At 47.4% G+C, this 19,936-nt stretch overlaps 1 protein-coding gene across 1 annotated transcript in view; it reads left to right on the forward strand.

Moving 5' to 3' along the window:
- The window catches only part of LOC111152038 (Wnt family member 2), a 43,292-nt gene extending 23,556 nt beyond the window's left edge, over nt 1–19,736 (forward strand). The window contains exons 4-5 of the mRNA XM_022510322.1: nt 3,157–3,421; nt 19,507–19,736. Coding sequence (XP_022366030.1) covers nt 3,157–3,421; nt 19,507–19,736 — 495 coding nt within the window. The remainder of the gene's footprint in view (nt 1–3,156; nt 3,422–19,506) is intronic.
- The last annotated feature ends 200 nt before the right edge of the window (nt 19,737–19,936 follow it).

Genomic DNA, 19,936 nt, shown 5'->3' on the forward strand with positions numbered 1-19,936 from the left:
GGAGGAAGCAGGCTCCCTGCTGAGCAGAGAGCCCGATGCGGGGCTCTATCCCAAGACCCTGGGATCATGACCTGAGCCGAAGGCAGAGGCTTTAACCCACTGAGCCACCCAGGCGCCCTCAAGATCCAATTTTAATATGCAAATGCTTCAGTTAGTCATCTTAAATATTGATCCATTTGAAGTTTGCAACCTGGAAACTTAGCCTTACAAAGGGAGAGCAGTAATCTTTCCTGTCATTTGTAAAGCTGAGAGTGTTGTTTATGAGTAAATAACCCAGCTTTAAAAGGAATAAGCCTTGAAGAATGAGCATTCACTTCCCAAGCACTTGGCATGGAATGAGTTCTATGTGGATCTACTGAGATCTTAGGATAGAAAACTCCTGGACAGGTGGGACTCAAATGGGGCAGGGTGGCCCTTCTAGGACTGTGTCTGTGGTGGAGGCCTGCTGTCCAGGTCACCCAGGGACCTCATCCCAAACACCTGAAATATAAAGGTGGGGGAATGTATTTTCAAAAAATTTTATTCTAAGATAGCCCTTAAATATCCCCAGATCCCTTTGACCTGGAGAAGCAAATTCATGACATTCCTCCTGCTCAGCATGTCTCTGTCCTTGCCCTTCAAGGCTGGCTTATGCTGAAGAGGACAGATTTCACATGCTAACAGGGCATAATCCACCATGGCGGGGGGCAAAATGGGAAACAGGGTGCCCAGGTCCAGCCTGGGAAGGCTGTGAGTGAATTCATAACTGGAGAGCCACCACGATGTCTTGGATCCTTTGGCTCTAGAATACTTGTTTGGGACTAACTTTCTGAAATGAAGAACCTTTCTGCACACTTGGTTAGAAAAGAAACAATCAGGGCACCTGGGTGTCTCATTCAGTTGGGTGTCTGCTTTCAGCTCAGGCCCGCGTCGGACTCCCTGTTTGATGGGGAGCCTGCTTCTCCCTCTGCCTGCTGCTCCCCCTGCTTGTGTGCTCTCTCTCTTTTCTTTGTCAAGTGGATAGATAAAATTGAAAGAAGGAAGGAAGGAAGGAAGGAAAGAGAGAGAGAGAGAAAGAAAGAAAGAAAGAAAGAAAGAAAGAAAGAAAGGGAGGAGAGGGGAGGGGAGGGGAGGGAGGAAGAAAGGAAGGGGGACACCTGGGTGGCTCAGTCAGTTAAGCCACTGCCTTTGGCTCAGGTCATGATCCCAGAGTCCTGGGATGGAGTCCTGCATTGGGCTCCTTGCTTGGCGGGGAGCCTGCTTCTCTCTCTGCCTGTGCCTGCTACTCTGTTTGTGCTTTCTCTCTCTCTCCCTCTCTCTCTCTGACAAATAAATAAAATCTTAAAAAAAAAAAAAAAAGAAAGAAAGAGTGAAAGAAATAATCTGTAGAAGAAATAATCTGTAGAAGAGGCAAAACCAGGTTTGGGCGAAGTTACCTTGGTGAGACCCTGGCGAGGTGGCCTGGAAGACTGGTATCTGGGTGCATGCGTGTTTGGGGGTGCATGGGGGAGGGTGAGCAAGTGTACGGCAGGGAGCTCCTCCTGGGATGCATCCTGGAGCCACCCACCCACCTCCCCCAACTAGACCAATTCTACCAGAATCTCAGGAAGTGGGAAGTGCAGGGTTGAATCCACCATCTAAGTTCTTAGAAAGAGTTCTCTCCACGTGTTACCCTAAGAATTTTGTTCATAGTCCCACCTTGGATAATGTCATCAAGGAGGTTCATTGTCCCCTCTGCCTATGCCTTCCGCCCCAGACAGGTGCTGTCTTGAGGATACAAGCCACGAGGGTGGGAGCCCTCGGCAGGCAGGTTTCTCCTCTTCTGTTCCACGACTGAGCCAAGGTTCCAAAGACATGGTTTTTGTGAGATCTCCAAGGCTGGTCACCCCCACAGTCCTTCTGTGTGTCACTTTGGGTGTCACAAATGGAGGAAACCCCTAATCATCAGTCAGGATCTCCCATGAGCAACAAAAAAGTTCTTTCAATATTATAATAATTTGGAAAACTGATTGATTAAACAAGACATTAGTTCTAACTGTTGGGGGTGGGGAATGACAATTGTTAAAGTAGTAAATCACATAAGAAAGGGAGCCCAGGAAGGTCTGTAATCAGAAAACACGCTCTTAGAAAATATTTTGAGGAAATCCATTTATGTGTCTGTCCTATGAGTTGGAAAGAGTCTAGAGTCTGGGTTTGCATCTGCCATTCCACATCCTGGCCTAAGAGTTCAGTTCCCTGATCCCTAGCTCCCTCACTCGTGTAACGGGAAGAACAGTAGCCCAGTAGCGTAACACTCACAAAATTGTGTTGGGGCTGGCACGGGTGTTCTGGCTAATCCCAAGAGCAAAGCAGTTCCAGTTCCAGGGCCCACCCCAGTCCTTCCTAGTCCCCAGCCTCACAGCCTACGGCAAAGGGAGTGCTAGTGCAGGGAGCCAGCTGAGATGGGCTGCTCCCATGTGCCTTGGTTTCCCCTCTGCAAAAAGAGCAAGCTCAGCCCTGTCATCCAAGCTGAATAATTTGGCCAGAGTAGAGTGATAATCTCTCAAATCAAATGGTATCCTCAGGGTCATCAATTGATTTCCAGTGTACCCTGGCTCTGTCCTATACCAGCCATGTCCCTCGAGGCAAGGGCTTTAATCTCCCTCAGACTGGCTCCCTCATCATTTGCAAAATAAATATGGTAGTACAGGACTGTTGTAAAGATTAAGGTCTTTGTGATAGAGCATAGGAAACATGAGCACAATGCCTAGAACATGAAAATAGTCACAGTCACTACGATTGGCTTATCAAAAGAAGCAGGCTTAGGAATTCCTGAGTAGTGCTGTACAGTTTTAAGATAATAAGGCCACATTTATTTAGGAAAAGACCTCTAATTCATTCTCTCACTCTTCCAACCAGCCCTGTGCCCTGTTCCATTCAAATTGGTGAGGTTTTTGTTGCTCCAATAGCCAAGTAGTGTCCACGGCCAGGCCCCGCCCCCACACTGATTCTCCCGGGGACCCCACCTACAGTGGTCAGTGTGGCATGACAGAAGTGACCTCCAACATCTCCCAGTCCTAAGTCCCAGGATTCTTTGTCATCAGACTCACTTGTCGCTCGCTCAATGGGAAGGGGAGTTGTAGCACTTGTTGGGGTCTTGCGTCCGTCTTCCCTGACCTTGCCCATCTCTCCCGGCAGGCGGTAAAGCGGTTCTTGAAGCAGGAATGCAAGTGTCACGGCGTGAGTGGCTCGTGTACTCTGCGGACATGCTGGCTGGCCATGGCCGACTTCAGAAGGACGGGCGATTACCTCTGGAGGAAGTACAATGGGGCCATTCAGGTCGTCATGAACCAGGATGGCACTGGTTTCACTGTGGCTAACAAGAGGTTTAAGAAGCCAACAAAAAATGACCTCGTGTACTTTGAGAATTCTCCAGACTATTGTATCAGGGACCGAGATGCAGGTAAGTTCAAAACCCTTTACTCACAGTACCTCATTCAACGATCGGTCCTCCCCAGTCTCAGTCTGGTCCTGTTTTCAGCCTGACAACTCTGTAAGTGAGCCGGCTGCCTTCAGGTTCAACGTTCATGGTCTTATAATTCATACTTCAAGTGTGAAATATGAATTCATATTTATAATTCATATTTCAGAGAGCTTTCCTAGGCAACTGGAGAAATGGGTTGAGAATGTTCAGGTTCTAGAGAAAAGTGACCCCAGGAAGGTACCTGGCAGAGTCACAATATGCAGACTAACCAAATTCTTAAGCCGGGACGAAACTCTGGTGAACTCATGACACTCTGTACAGCAACCTGGCATCTTCCCTGTGATCCTGAAGCCAAGAGGAGTAGAGAGAGCTATGCAATGAACCTTCTCTGTTACAGATCCATCTATGTGACTATGAAGAGGGACCCAGGCCTTTAAAGTTAGCCAGTTTTGAGATCCGCAATGCTTCTCAGTCCCTCGTTCTTTCCAATATGCTGAGAAGTTGTCAAATACTAGAGGGCAAAAATGCATCCCCACTGGCGTGGCCATTGGTGGGCAGTGGATGAGAGCTGTGTAAGGGGCATTTTGTTTATTAGAGCCACACCACTGCCTTTCAGGCAGTGCTTTGTCTGTCTTGGACTCACTCGAAGGGCAGCTCCATCAGCCTCAACATAGCTGTTTCCACCAGCGTGATTTTAGGCACCTGCTCTTCACCTCTCACCCCTCCCAGGCAGCCCTGAGCTCCAGGCATAGCACAGTCTTTGCAAAGACTCATACAAAATAAGTCTCAGTGGATAGGAGGAGATGGAGAGCCCACAGCCAACTCTGGCTCGAGCCAACTTCCCAGACTTAGTAGAAAGCAAGGGAATTTATTATCAGGAAAAACGTCCTTGAATTTAAATCTAAAATTTAAATCTAAATTTAAATCTAAAATTGTTTTTGGTTCTAAAGTAATTGCAAAGAAACCAGTAGAACAGCCAGCTCCTAACACTAGATTAACCATGAGGGATAATTACCAGGGAATGTCACAAGAAGTCCAGAGCCTCTCCTTTGTCCCTGAGCGGTTGAATTTCCCTCCTGGTTTGAGGAGCACGTTCCTTACAGCACCGGACGGGTCTATACCTGCAGCCTACGGATTAGCTAGGACCGAGCACAGGGACTAGAATGCTGCTGCATTCCTGACATGCTTTGGGACCTCTAACAAGTCATCCTACCTGTCAGCCCACAGTTTTAGCCAGATCACCATGAAACCTATACTTTGATACAAGATTGTCCCAGCGGTCTGGCTCCCCTCTGCCATTAACTAGCCATCTAACCTCAGGCTCCTCAGCCAGGACATGGGGATGATGATATGATGATCACTTTAGGAATTACAATGGATTGATTCCTGTGTGTCAGGTACTGGGCTCAGATCACTGCACACATGGTTTTATTTAATCCTTAGAACCACCCAATGACATCAGCGCAATGGAACCAGTTCCTGGGCGGGGTGGGGTGGGGTGGGGGGAGGGGTGGGAGAGGGTGGCTCCTTGTTGATCAACACCAATGTGAACCAAATTCCCATCTTAGCTGTTGAGATCAGATAAACAGCCCTGGATAACATCATCCCAACTGCCTGGATGAGAAAAGTGAATGACTAGCTCAAGATCTCCCTGGTCTTGGAGAGGATGTGTGTCTGGCTATCAGACCGCGTGGCCCGCACACCTGACCCTGACACCGCAACTTGTCACAAGCTAGCTCTGAAAAGGTGTGGCGAAGCCAACCCCTCATTTCAAATGTAAGAGGGCCTGCTTCCCCAGGACATCTGTCCTGGGCTTTCAGATTAAAGCAGTTTGCACAGTGAAAAAAACAGGTATGATGCTCGATGGCCACTGAGCCACCTCATGGGCATCCGATGAAATAAAGCCCTGACTTTGTGTTCTCCAGAGAGGAGATTCTGAATCTACCCCCTGACGCCTCTTCAGGATGCTAAGTTATCCTTCCACACTTTGCTTTGGCTCCTCCCTGTATTAGATCACGATTCTGTTTCCTGGTCCTAAAATAGCAAACACGTCTGCAGTACCTGCCATTCGTTAGCACTTGGTCTACATTCTGCCAATGACTCGCACAAAGAATATAAATGGGTATGTTATTATCCATTTTATGGGAGGGAAAAATGAGGCTCTGACAAACAGGGTATGGAATTTGCTAAAAAACCTCCCAGAGGCAGAGCAGGGACTCGAACCATCCATTGTTTTAAGCATTCTACTCTTGTCTCCAGACACGCCAGCTACAAGGCACCCTGTGGCAGAGGCTGACGTTCTGAGGGAAGTTTTATAATTTCTTCACTCTCCATTTATTTCTGTTCTATTTTAGGTTCATTTTAACTTATCTCATGTTTAGCTTAAAAAGGATGTGAACTTAGTTCTTTTGCTGTTGATTAACCAGGAGCTACCCTGTTATTCCTTTTTTTTTTTAAGTAGCTGGTCCCAAAGTATTAGATCAGATTTCCATTAAGATTCCTAGATTATTCATACCTTGTTTGAGCTAGCCTTCATGTCCTTTTATAGCTGAGCCTGAGGAAATACCAAAATCATCCATACAAACTTTTCTTTTTAATTCTGTTGACTATCGGGTGACTATTTTAGTGAAAATATGATTCAGAGTGTTTGCTATCATGTAGGCAAAAGTTCCCGTTACTGAAAGAGTAGAGTTTTTATTGTTCGTACTTGAATTCACATGTACCTAACCACATGTATGAGATTTTCTCTGATTTTGAAGATCTCAGAAGAAGATCTCAGATTTTCTCTGAGAAAGCCTGCTTCAACTCACACAGCGACCGAGAGCCTTGTGCCTTGCCTGTGTAACCTATGGCCTTCTAAAGTTGAAGGTTTATCCTGGCCATTTTCTACTAGAAACTCCTGTAGCGTGCGCTCTAGAAAGTTGGTCAAAATAGTTGTAGAAGTGGGTGCGTCTGAATCCTTCTGGAGGTGCCTCTAACCTCTGTTTGCAGAGGCAGAGAGAGGTGACAGAATCTGAGACAATTGACAAGGGGGAGACTCCTGCCTGTAATTCACAGTGACGTTCCTCCTCTGGGCTCTGCCCCCTTGTCCTGGAAGAAAGGTGCTGGATATTGCAGGGCTAGCATCCTGTCGTCTGTACTAAAGCAGCCCCCCACATGTGCGCATCGCTGAGAAAGCATGTCACGAGGGTATGCTCTTCCCTTCACGAGCATCGTGTCGAACCTTAGGAAGGGCCTGTTTTCTGCTAAAAGGAACTCCCACATGTTTGACATGGGTTACCTTCAAAAGTATCCGGGGTCTAAAACAGGTCCAAAGGTGGCAGTAAAATTTAAAGCAAATAATGTGTCTTTCCTTCGCTCTATTAAGTTTGGCACCGTTCCCTAGATGACAACTCATGCCACCCCGTCTACTCTATGGTGGCACATCGTTCTATTTCTCTTTTTTAAAATTTCATGCCATTTCCTATTGAACTGATTGGGAACCTTCTGCTTGTGCAACACTGGAAAAGCAATGGTGGTGAGCAGATTGAATCTTGCCAAGTAATAGGCTCCTGTAGCGGATTGACTTCAGTCTTGCTGGCCGGTGCCTGCTCCCTGCTCCGATTAACTCATCATGTGACTGAAGCGAGCCTGTGCGTTTTGTCAGTCTGGTGTGTGGGACGGATGAAGGCTTTGGGTCTAGTCTGCTCTTTCCCAAAGCGAGGGCCTCTTGGGGAAACTGTTAGATCACAATCTCAGGGGATTGTTGCTGGGATTCCATCTGCATTTCAAACTTGAGTACATTAAAGTGGAAAATCAATGTTTTAGGCAATCCCCGGCCTACAACGTTGCTTTTCCTAAGTATTTTTTCATAAGTATTGAGTAAGAAGAAATCCTAAAGACATTATATTCTTTAGAATACCTGATCTCTTATGAAGGAAAAAAAAATATTTAAGGAGTTCTAGACAAATGGCACCCAAAAATATTCCCCACCCTGGCTTGCCCAGTACAAGAGGGATGTTCTTCCACGTGGAAGCCCTGCACTTTCAGGAACCTTCTTGCACTGTGAGTGCATTAAAGTGATCTCAGCCATCCAAGCATTCACATCCAAGCTTGACAGAGATGACCAAGCCAGCCCTTTAGTGAAGTCCTGAGAGAATGACAGAAAGCATTAGCAAGCAAATTTCGATGAGAAAGGCAGAAGGCTGAGTCAAGACCCTGGGCTGCTCATGGGTGAGGACAGACCCAGATCCCAGGGACAGAAGGAGGGTGGGAACATGGGGTGAGTTCCTCTGAGAGTCTGGCCCTACTACACACATTCTGGACATATTCTCTGAATCTGCACATCAGTCACCTCCATTTATAGAGAAGGGAATGGAAGCTCAGAAAAGCTTCTTAACTTGCCTGAGACTGTGTGGCCCATAAGTGGTAAATGAAACAAAACAAACACAAGTCAAATCAAAAGTCCCTACTTTCCTCGCTATATAACTTCCAGAAATCCGGGGAAGGGAGACCTGTGTCCTAAAGAGACAGCGTGAGGATGCGGGAGCAGAGCAGGCGGAGGGGCCTGCAGAGTGGGGAGGTGGAAAGTGGTCAGACCCCAGCTTCCCTCCTGTTTGGCTCCGGCCACCTCAAAGCCCCTCCAACGACAAGCCCTTCAAGTCTGCAAGAGTGTTCATGTCCTTCACGGTTCCTAAAAAATATCACAAGCTCAAAAACGATTAAAGAAGATAATCTTACGGCAACAACCACAAGAGACTTTCTCCACCAGCCTTCAGCTGAGCAAAGCGAGCGCTCTGATGTTCAATGATAAAGACTCCCCCCAGATCTCAGAAGTCCGCACGGCGGTGTTGCGCCGCGCGTGTGACATGAAGCAGGCCACACTGGAGGCTCCATCTGGGCAGCCGGGCTTTCTGAGATGCATACTCTAGTGGCTGTGAGGTTATCTACTCTGGTTATTGCCCCAGGCGTCTGTAAATCAAAGAAGCCCTCAAGTTAGAGATAGTCCACCTCTGAGGAATGCTGCTGTCCTGTCCAGAGACGCGGATGCACCTCGTCACAGGCCACTTTCCCCTGTTATGAGGTAAAACCCTGACCTGGGCCGGGGGTCACCCTGAGGTCTCCTCTCCAACTGTAGGAAACAGGCGACCCTCCACCTCCTCTCTAGTCAAGTTCAAAAAAGAGAGTTCTGCAATTGTTTAACCTGTTGTTTGCTGTAAGCCGGAAGCGTGGCTGTGAGTGGGGGACGTGCTAAGGCCTCTTTCCTCTACACAAATTACACTTGGCAAACAGCTTGGAAACCCTGGGAACACAATTCCAACCACTGTTTACAGCGATTCACCAATCTAGACATGCCCCCGGCGTGGCTGGGTCTGCGGCAGCTCTGTGATTGTGACCTGATTGAAAGCAAGGGAACAGCCAATAGGAATGGAACGGACGGACCTTATTTTGATATTAAATGCACAATTCCCACAATATCCCGAGGTCCCTCATGGCTTCGTGGGTCAAATATGTTTTTGAGCCCCTTCTCTATGTCAGACCGTTTGATAAGCCTCTGGTATGCAAAGATGTGGAAGCCAGACTCGGTCCTTGCCCTCAGCCTTCATGAGGCCGCCGGTCTCTGTAGACGAGCTGGGTGGCGGGCAGGCAAGGCATGTAGGCCGGGTGCTCCGGGTCCTCAGGCCTGGACAGGAAGGGGGCGCTTTCTGGGTTTTTGTCCTCACTCTGTCGCTCTATTCCAGGGTCTCACTGCACGTGTGTCATTTGAAAAACTAAAGACTAGGTTACTCATCCCTTTCTATGTTGAAATTTATTCTAGAAATTCATGAATTGATATCTGAGAAGTGCCCAGACAGCTAGACCAGGAGAGAATGAAATGAAAAATGTATTGGTGTATCCTGTAAGTCACCATTTTCACAGGCAATTGTTGATTATGTTGTATAATTAACATAAATTACTATCCAGAGGACCCTCTTTTCAAACTATTAGTGGCAGGTAATACAATTAATTAGCCTGTTCCTCCTTCCTGCAACATAGTCTTCTGATTTTCCTCCTGCCCTGCTAGCTGGTCTTCCCCAGTTCCAGTTGCTAGTTTCTCCTTGTCAGTCTTGAAGATGTACACCCCTTCTGCTTCTGCACCTTCTCCCTCGGTGGCCTCCTCTTTCTCGATGGCTAACTGCTTCTGGGGTCTCTTCTGGGTCCTACCCACGCTTAACGGCTCCTGTCGGTTGCTCACATCATGCTCAGTCTGATCCTGTTAAAACTGAACTCTTGATTCGTCCCACTCCCGAAATCTGCTTTCCCCAAGCGTCCTCTTCACAGAAAACAGCAAAGCCATCTGCTCCATGGGGCACATAAAACCGCAGGTCCTTTGCTATACTCTTTCTTACATCTTGGCCCATCACCAGGTCCTCCTAAAATGCATCAGGGATCTAGTTCAGAAAGCCTTCCTTGTTCCTTGACTCACAGCATATACCATGAGCTTTAGTAAGTTGATTTACGTATTTGTTCGGTCTCTGTCTGTCCCACTGGATTCTGATTCCATGATGGCGTGGTATGTCTGATCACCACTGGGTCGCCAGCACCTAGCATGTAGACTGCTGAACTGAGTGGAATGGCAAGTTATAAAGGACATAAAATATGCTCATCGTAGGAGCTGAATTCTTAGTTATGTTGCTGCAGGGTCATAACTTAAAGATAACTTGGTTTCTTTGACAGGTGATTATTAAGCATGTCTTCACTCATTGCTGATGATAATACACGGCCTGTGAAAATTCCCATTTAAACTGAAATGTTAAAGGGAACTTTCCCTCATGTTCAAGTGCATTAGTGGACCATGTAAAGAGCTGAAGCTGTTGGTGGCTGCCCATTTCCCTGGAAGAGATAAAACTCTCATAGGCAACAGTAGACTATATTGATGGCTTTTAGTCTCCACCAAATACTCAGTTCTTTTACTCTGTGTGGGACTACTTCTTAGTTCATCCGATTTTGTTGTTAATGCGAGCAAAATACTTCTAATACTACCTTATGTTATAGGCGTGATCTGTAAGTCTGCCTTTCCTTTCAGGATGTAGGTGTACTAAATTTATTAAACTTTTAGGATACACTGAAAAGGGCTCTAATTTGAACTGACAGTGGCAATCAGATTGAATTGTGAAAATTGAAAGAAAAAAGAAAAAGAAAAAGAAAAAAAGAAAATTTCAGAAAAAAGGAAACAAAATTCTTATTTTCCTATTTTTGAAGTCTTTGACATAATTGGCACCAACAGAAATTTACCAAATTGAGGTCTTTCTTTTTTGTAACAGAAAAAAACTAATATGTCATAAACAAAAGAATGAACTTAACATATTTTAAAACAATGTATTTGCTTACTTCATGTGAGCTTTCCCCATGGAACCTATTTTGTGCTGGTGTGGTTGATCTCTTCTTTAAATCTATGCAAATCCTGTATTCCTAACCATTCCTGGCATTATGGCTCAGTAGACTTTGGTGCGACCCATCACTACCTATTACTGTTTTTAGTGATTACTGATTGGGTAGCCGTGGACAACTTAACTTCTCTGGGTCTCTTCACATATGTGTTTTATTCAGAAAGTCCCGTAAATGAATGAGTGAATTGTGAATAAATTTCACTCTAAGTTTGCCATCACAGAACCTGAACTTGATGTCACAGACTCCCTTAGGTTGCTATTTTCAATTTCTATCTTTTAAAAAATGTGCTGCATTTCTTTGCATGTGTTCTCTGTATATCCAGTGAGATCATCTGAGTAGAAACCAGGCTGTTAGCTAGCTTACTCTGACCTTAGTGCCTGAGGACTCAGTGGCCGCTCCCTGGGGAAGCATGCCCTCCTTTGTCAAGGAAAAGCTGATCTTCATTTTTAAGAAATTGTTTTTAATTTAATATTTAATGAATTGGGACTTTATATGTTGACAGCTGAGCACTATGTAGTGTATAGAAGAAATATAAGATCCAACCTCTGTCCTTGGGGAGACAAGATGCATGAGAAATCATCAAACATTTTGTAACAGTATATGAACTCTATTGCATGACACACATTATAGGACTTGGGAGGGGGGTCAGGTGGGCAAGGAGCAGAAACAGGGATTCCTCTATGGAAGGTGCTCAAATAGGCCCGAATCTAGAAGAATGCGAAGACTTCTGATCCAGTGAAGGGAGGAAAGCCCAGGACAGCAGATGAGAGTATCTCCCATGAGGAAACAGCCTACATAGCTAGTCAAGTGAATGGGACAGTGAGGATTTGGCCTGATCCTAAAAGGTATAGGTGGGGGAGCAATGGGAAATAAATTTGGGTAGACTAGGTGTGCCAGACATGGAAAGCCTTGAAGAGTCTGAACTTAACTCTAATTCCATGATAGGATTTGTTAATTTAATGGGACATGCTTTCTTGTGCCAGTCAAGCTTTTCCTGGTTATTAGAAAAATGTTGAATAAAATCCTCTGAGAGAAGGGGAGATACTGTCTTTCCTAGTTTTAGGTTTACAATTCTTACTACGCGAGGGGGAAGCCGTGTGTGTAGATGAATGTGCGGTCTCTAACATTTGCTCTAACATTCTTTTCTTCCCTCGATAAATCTGTGTCGTTAATGACAACATGTAAGTCAACCAGAGGAGAAACAGCCGATTGGATGACGGGCTTAAGTGAATCTTGCTTTATGTCCTAATGGTCAACATATGGGCTTCTGTCAGCCTGGAGTGGCAGGAATTTCCAAAGACACAGACCCATCCACAGAGAAAGACCGTTCGAGAGAGCGCCCTTCCTCCAAGGTCCCAGAGGTGTGGGTCTGGGAACTATTAGCAAAAGCTCTCCGTCCTCCTCTGCTGTCAGGAAGATGCATGTCGGTGGAGACAGAAATGTTTTTGCACTGGGAACCCTGACTCCATTATTAATTTTATAGCTCTAGGGAAGGGATGCTTGATTCTGTAAAGTTCCCGCGGCACTGCCCCACCAAAAGTGAGTCCGATGGTCCCAGCTTGCGGGATTTAGAAACTCTGGTTCTTCACCCTCCTTTTTCCCCCGTGCACATGGGAACTCTGTGAAGGGTGAGGACCATACTTGTGGGGAGGAGAAAGGAAGATGTGGCTAGAACTCACACCTTCCCATGGCATAGACATTCCTGACTGCCTGGATCTTATGGACACTGCGTCTGGGCAGATAATCTCCTAGCAGTGTGGTGTGAAGGCGACAGAGGAAGGCTGGGTTCCCTGAGGCCACGTCTGCCACACTCCGTCTGGAAAATGGGATCCGAACCCAGACAGGCCACACATCAGGTTACATTTCACAAACCTAAACCTAAGGGAAGTCAGGGAAAAGAGCTCGGACTGGCAACTTATCTTAGGTAAACTAAGTAAATCAATGTGCAGTAGGAGATAACATTATAAATCACTATGAATGATTTTTAAAGAAATGTGAGGCATCTCATATATGTTTATCTTCTTACCATATACCACTTTGGGAAACTAATGATAGGGCCATTACTCAAAATATTTTTAAAACTTCTGTTGAAGTATTTGTAAAGCCCACCACACGAGCTTTTGCGGATGCTGTAAGATGCAGATATGTGACCTGTAAAGGTCCATTTGGGTTTAGGATATGTCTCAGCAAATCTTAAAGTCAAGTCCAGGGGAGAGTTAGGTGAGGGAACAGGCTAAGACATGCTATTTTGGGTGAGAGGCAAATTGGTGCTATTGGCTTTCCTGAATCAGAAAGTTGTGCTTAGCGAGAGTTCTTCCCAATGTTTTCAACCATGGCCCCATCAGTGACGGAAGTTAAAACCACCTTGAGGTTTTGGGAGGTGTGCATGTTGGTATAACAAAGAAATGGTCTTGTCCCTCAAAAAGGTGACAGGAGTTCAGCGGGGCTCTTAGTACAGGGACAATGCATGGAGGCCACTAACTGCATGCTAACTAGCCTTTCTCATTCTCATGTAACTGTAGTCGTCTTCACTGTCTGTGGCATGGCATATGCTGGCGAAAAAGTCCCTTCCAAAAAGATTACGCATCAGGACTTTTGCAAGTTCTTCATTTGCTAAAAGGATGAAGGGAGAGAGCAGGAAGGGTTTTAAAGTTCATCCTCCTGGGATCTGGCAGGGCTGTGGGCTGGCGCTCTCTGCCAGATGCCACCACGGTCAAGAACTTGAGCTCTGGACTCACACAAGCCTGGCTTCCCCTCCTGACCTGCCTGCTGCCAGCTGTGTGATCAAGTTCCTCCCCCTTCTCCACTCCCCCATTTCCAAACTGGTAATCACAGACCCTACTTTCTAAGCTTACAGGAATTAAATTTGATAATACAGACAAAATGCTTCTCATAGGCCCTAGCCCGTGTTGGTGCCCCATAATTATTGGCTCCAGTTATGAACAAAAAGAAGAGAAAGAGGATGGAAAAGAAGGCAGAGGGCAAGGAAGCACGAAGAATGAGGGGAAGAGAGGAACAAGGCAAGGAGGCATGGGCTTCGGACTTCAGGCTGACGTTGGAGCTGGTTGAACCTGGGGGTTCCTGCTGTGGTCCTAGGCAGGACCACCAGTTAACTGAGGATTGACTCATTAATGAATGGTATAGCATTGGGCGGGGGAGATCTAGAAGTGTATGTCTCAATATTTAGAACTAAACAAGAGGGAAGATCATAGAACTCGGAGGGTCCCTTTCACAAGGTGCTCACACACACACACACACACACACACACACTTACAGTCTTGATTCCTTTCTCCTATTTTAAGAATAATGGTGACGCCTTCTGTTTTGGAAAGGACAGTGGGAGGTCCCTAAGACAGCAGAGCCCTTCTGCTATCATTGATAATGGGGTTTTATTATAATTCCAGTAAAGGAAAGCAGTGCCAACAAATTTTGTATAGATTCTGAACCCTAGAAATGTTCTTTTCAGGGTTTTGGTGAAATGGCTCTATATTCTGCTTGAATGACAGCAAGCGTCAAAACTGCTCTCCTCCCCTACAGTCTGTCATTAAATCTACTCAGATGCAAACCCCAAAGGAAGAGCTAATTTGTAGTCCATCATCCTGTAGCCTCTTGGTCTCCCCGGACGACAGAGCCGCCCTGCACCTCTTGGCTGGCACATTCCTGAGAGCTTGGGGTCCTCGCAAGGGGGCCATTCCTCCTCCAGGCTGTGACCCCTGTTCTCACATCAGAGGCTCTCAACCTTCAAAATCCCTTCTCCTCTTCCTCCTTCTGGGCCCTCTTCATGTCCGGTTTGGGCGGCCAGTGGAGAGTGGTGTGTCCAGATGAGTGGTGTTCTCTGGTGTTCTGTAACCGAACACTGAGCTACTGAGATCTCAGTGCCAGAGGCTTTGTCTCCTCGACTGAAACCACTTCTGAGTTAAGCTCTTGTCAGTGGCCATCACTTTGACCACCTCTCTCAGAGATCTGATGGCACTGAGGTCACTTCCCTAAGCCCTCCTTCTGTTTAGAGTCTGGTTCAACTTTTTGCATCCAAAGGACAAAAACAACCCAACCATCGCTGTGGCTGGTCAGACCACTAGCTCAGGACCTTGTTAGGCTTCAGGCCACTGGGGAAAGGTCACCAAGTTTGATATCAGTAAAAAGCCCATAGCCTGATTCGGGAATAAGACTCTTCACCTCCCTGTTCCAGCCGCAACCCACCCCCCCCACACACACAACTCACAGAACCAAGGGGGAGAGAAAATTCCAATTGCGTGCATTCTTATTTTAATGAATGCATATTGGTGGAAGTGAAGAATGCTTATGGGTGTGCAGGTTTATGGAAAAAACACAAAAAGGTGAAAATTCAGCAGACTCCGGGGAGGCAGGTGACAGTACTTCTCACACCCGTTGGGGGGGTCTCCTTTGCACCATGGCTCAGTGGTCACCTCTGAGGTAAAGATTTCCCACTCTGCATCTCTACGCTGACCTCTCTCCTGAGTCCCAAAGAGTATTTTCAGTGAATGTTCCTGCCTGGAGGACCCACTATCAACAGCAAAGTCAATGTGTTGAAAACAAAACTCAGTATCTCGGCTCAAAGCCTGCCCCTTTCCAGGTGTCCCACCCCAAGGAAGGTCACCAGCATAAACCCAGTCACTCGAGCCAGAAGCCTGGGAGTATTTCCTGACCCTCACCCTCTGTGTCCTGCCCATCCTGCCTCCTCCAAGGTCCCCTGAACCGTTTAACCTCTCCCACCCCCACCAGCACTGTCCTTGTCCCGGTCACCCTGTGTCCTCCCCAGGGCACTTCATGGCTAACTTGACTCCTTGCCTTTACCCTGGCTCTCTTCAGTCCATCTGACCCCAGCACCCACCGTGAGCCTTCTGAATATAAATCCACCATGTCCCCCTTTGGGTAAAAGCTCTTGGTATCCTCTTTCATCCTTGGGTTAAAGTTTCAACGCCCTCACCTGTCCCACAAGGCCTTCCACATCCTGGCTTCTGCCCACCTCTCCCGCCTCACCTCTTGCCACACTCTCCTTTGAATGCTGCCCTCTAGCCAGGTTAAACACCTTTCTGCTCCTCACATATCAGAATTTTGCTGGTTTCCTATTTTTGCCTATGTGGCCTCCTCCCTCTTCTTTTTGTTACTGGAGCATAAAACACATACAGAAAAGTGCACACCACCTATATAGCTCAGGGAATGGTCTCCAGTTATGGAAAAAACACAAAAAACACACCCATATAATCTATGCCCAGACCAAGACCTGAAGAGGACTGGTATTCCAGAAACCTCCCTCATGCCCCTTTTCACTATTTCCCAAGGGAAATCACTACCCTGAGTTCTAATAGCATAGACTGATTTTTCCCACTTTCATACTTTATGTAATTAGAACCTACCGAATTGTGTCTGATGTCTACTGCTGCATAAAAAAACCACCCATAAATTTCACAGTCTAAAACAACCTGAAAGTCCCATCTCAGACTCATCAGTCCTTGCTGCCATGCTCTTTTGTCCACTTTGCCACCAAGCTTCTTGAAAACTGGCCACACTCCGTGTCCGTCTGCCCTTGCCCCCATTCACTCCGCGATCACTGCTGCGTCCTGTGGTTCTGCTAAAGCAGCTCTCCTTAGAGAGTGCCTGTTACCTCCATCGTGTTGAGCCAAGTGCTCAGTTTCCAGTCTTTTCCTCCTAACCCCCTGCCCCCAATTCTGTGAGTCCCCAAGTCCTAGTGATTGTCCCCCCTTTCACCCATCACGTATTTGTCCTACGCTCATCATCTCCTGCCTGGACTAACCAGCTGCCTCAAGGATACCTCCCTGCCCCATCCCGGCAGGCTTTCCGCTGATGACGAATCTGGACAGGCTTGCTGCTCACCATGGGATGAAACCCAAACTGCAGCAAGGCAGGAAGGCCCTGAACCCCTGCCTCCCCACGCCTGTGCCGCGGCCACACTGGCTCTGCGTCCCATGAACTCACCCCGGGGGGTCCGCTGGGAGGTTCTGTCTTACCCAAGATGCCCTTCGCCCCCTTCTCCCTCCAGACCTACTTATCCTCTCCATCCTACCTCCAAAGCCACCTCTGTAAAACTGTGCTGGTAACAGCTTCTTTTCTGACCCTGTTTGCTGCTATTGGTGTTAATAACACGCATTATCATTACTATATATTTGACTCACTCTCTCTGGAACATAAGCTCCTCAGAGCAGGATCTCTGTTTTGTTCTGATATATCCCCAGCTCCCACAACTGTGCACATAGTAGGCACTCAATAAACACTGGCTAATGAGTAGAAGGGTAACATTCACTGAGCCCTTATTTGACAGGTGTTTTTCCTGCAGGATCTCATTCCCTCCTCATCACAGTCCTGTGAGGAAGGAACTCCATTTTTATCCCAGATTCGCAAGGGAAGAAACTGACGCCTACTGCGATGAAACAGCTTGCCCAAGGTCACCCAGCTGATACATGGCAAAAGCTAAGACTTGGATCCTGATGTGTCCAAGCTCTAAATAACCTGATTCTACCATTGTTAGTTTGTCTCCAGTGCTGCTTTGCCCAAACCTCTCCTGGAGGTTACAGAAGGTCTTTAGCAAACAGAACAGTTATCTTGAAGTAGTGCAGGTACCTCTTTACATAGTAATCTCTTCATTATAGTATGAGTTCTCAGAGAACAGGAAGTGAATTCTAATTATTTTACCTCTCCACCACCACTACCCAAAACTCTAAAGAGTCAGCACAGTGTCTTACATGTTTGTGTTCATTAGATGTTTGTTGAATGAAATAACAGGCGTGCTGTTAAGAAGCAGTCCTTCTTGTCCAGTCAGTAATTCTGAGCACTGTCCTGACGATTGTCCCCAACCGCGTGCTACCTCTTCTGTGTGCTTCTTCAGCACGATAGAGGCTCCTGGCCATCCCTGGCTGACCCCCTTCTCCCCCCTGACCCCAGCCCTTTGCCATCCTTCCGGTCATCATGAAATCCCCTGCCTGTCTTCCTGCCATCAGTGGCCTGATCACGCAGAACGAGTTCGCCCAGCCCTCTCCTCTTCTTGACCTCACGGCCTGCTGGAACCTGGCTGCTTCCTGGGTCATTCTTGACAGGCAGGGCAGCATGACAGTTATGTAGATAATTGGAACACAGTTTGGATTGTGGTAAACAAAGAGAGAGTCACGAGGCAGGGCAGGAGTTATAAAGCAGGAGAAATTCCTTGTTAAATGATAGAGGAACTGGAAATGAATGAAGACCCTGTCCTTTTCATCTTGACACACTTTTTTTTTTTTTTTTAATTTTAAATAAGGAGCTTAGCTTCTCTCAGTTTGTCAATTATTTAGGATTGTTGATTGCAAGTAATAGAAACCGGAGTGGTTTAAGCTGAAAGGGGAAATTTATCATAAGGATACAGAATCTCTAGGAACCCAAAGGTTGGAATGCAGCCAGGCCTCAGGGATATATGGAAGCAGCTCCAGGAAGATAGTCCAGAATCTGGGCGGCAACCTCTTTCCATGTCTTGTCTTCACTGTCTAAGTACATCCGTCTCGTTCTTACTTCTCTGTAGACCTCCACTTGCCCACACACTTCATCATGGTGCATGGCTGCCAGGGGCTACTGAATATGTATTTGGCACAACTGCGTAACTCCCACAAAACTGCCAGTCCCCAGGGAAGTCCACCAGTCCCCAGGCCCTGTCCAGTCACCTGCCACCAGCAGAACCAGTGATGGTGTTCAGCATGGCTGCCAAGTGTCCATTTCTGTGCCAGAGAAGAAGCAGAATGGATCCTTCTGAGCTGAGCAAACTCTCCACAAAGGCCCACTACACTTTGTTCTGTTGTCTAATAATACTCTTATGAAAGAATTCCGGTGCTTCCCCAGGAATAGAAAACATGAAGAGGCATCCTGTCTTTGAGAGTCTTTTTCAGACACAAATACATAAAAATGAATTGCCATTTAGGAAACCTCACCTTAAATAACTAAGACAATGTTCCAGTGGTAGTTCCCAATAGGTTTTTAAGCCATTTCTGTTCATTGCAGGCTTGTCATCCTGGCTTCGCCCAGGAGCCTCACACACCTCTAGATGGTCCACTGGCCCACAGCGCTTGTGGTAAAGCAGACGGGCGTTGCTCCTTCCTCAAGGTCTTACACCAACGATGCTCACGCCTCCCCCTCAGCAGCCAGAGTTTCTCTCCTCTTTCACATAAGGCAGGGTAGTCAGGTTTGGGGAGAGAGAATCCCCTCCTTTTGAGGGAGTTCTGACAACTCCTGAACCTGGGTCACGGCTTCCTTGATGTGGTTTGAGGGCAGGTGAGAGGGATCTAGGATAGATCCTTCTTTCATTCTGAGCTGGCCTTGCACACTCCGTGATCCACCAGTGCAAGCCTGGGTAGGGCTAAACTCAAAACGTTTATCCAGCTCAGAAGTGGGAGCCCTAGAGGTAAGTTGCCCGAGGCAGCTCCAAAGTTTCGCATCAGTCTTCCTCAGACTTGGCCCTGTGGGCAGGGCTTCACTCACCGCGGCCTGGTGCCTGGGGATGACAGACCCTGCGTGGGCCTCAGAACAGGGGCTCAGCCCCAGGCTGTGGTGACGAGGGGCCGGGCACCATCCCGGAGGAGGGATTCTCCCACTCCTGAGGCCTGTTGTATTCGGCCCACACCTTCTCAGTGACCCCTCCCCGGCTTGTCTTCCAGGCTCCCCAGGGACAGCAGGCCGCGTGTGCAACCTGACTTCCCGCGGCATGGACAGCTGCGAGGTCATGTGCTGCGGGAGAGGCTACGACACCTCCCGGGTCACCCGGATGACCAAGTGCGAGTGTAAGTTCCACTGGTGCTGTGCCGTGCGCTGTCAGGACTGTCTGGAGGCCCTGGACGTGCACACGTGCAAGGCCCCCAAGAGCGCTGACTGGGCGGCTCCCACATGACGTCGGCGGAAGGCCCCGCCCACCTGCCCTCCTGCAAGGACTCCGTGGGATCTGCAAGGACCCTGGGCCACTGGGCTTTCTCGGGGAGATACTTCCTAAGGCATGTGACCTTTGTCTCAACAGAAGCCCCTTCTCCCTCCCTTAGGGCCCCAGGACAGGGGCCACATGCTGCACATAAAGCATGCCTTATCCTCCCCGAC

The sequence above is a fragment of the Enhydra lutris genome, unplaced genomic scaffold, assembly GCF_002288905.1.
Source record: "Enhydra lutris kenyoni isolate GAN:26980312 unplaced genomic scaffold, ASM228890v2 scaffoldscaffold27, whole genome shotgun sequence".
Classification (NCBI taxonomy): Eukaryota; Metazoa; Chordata; class Mammalia; order Carnivora; family Mustelidae; genus Enhydra; species Enhydra lutris.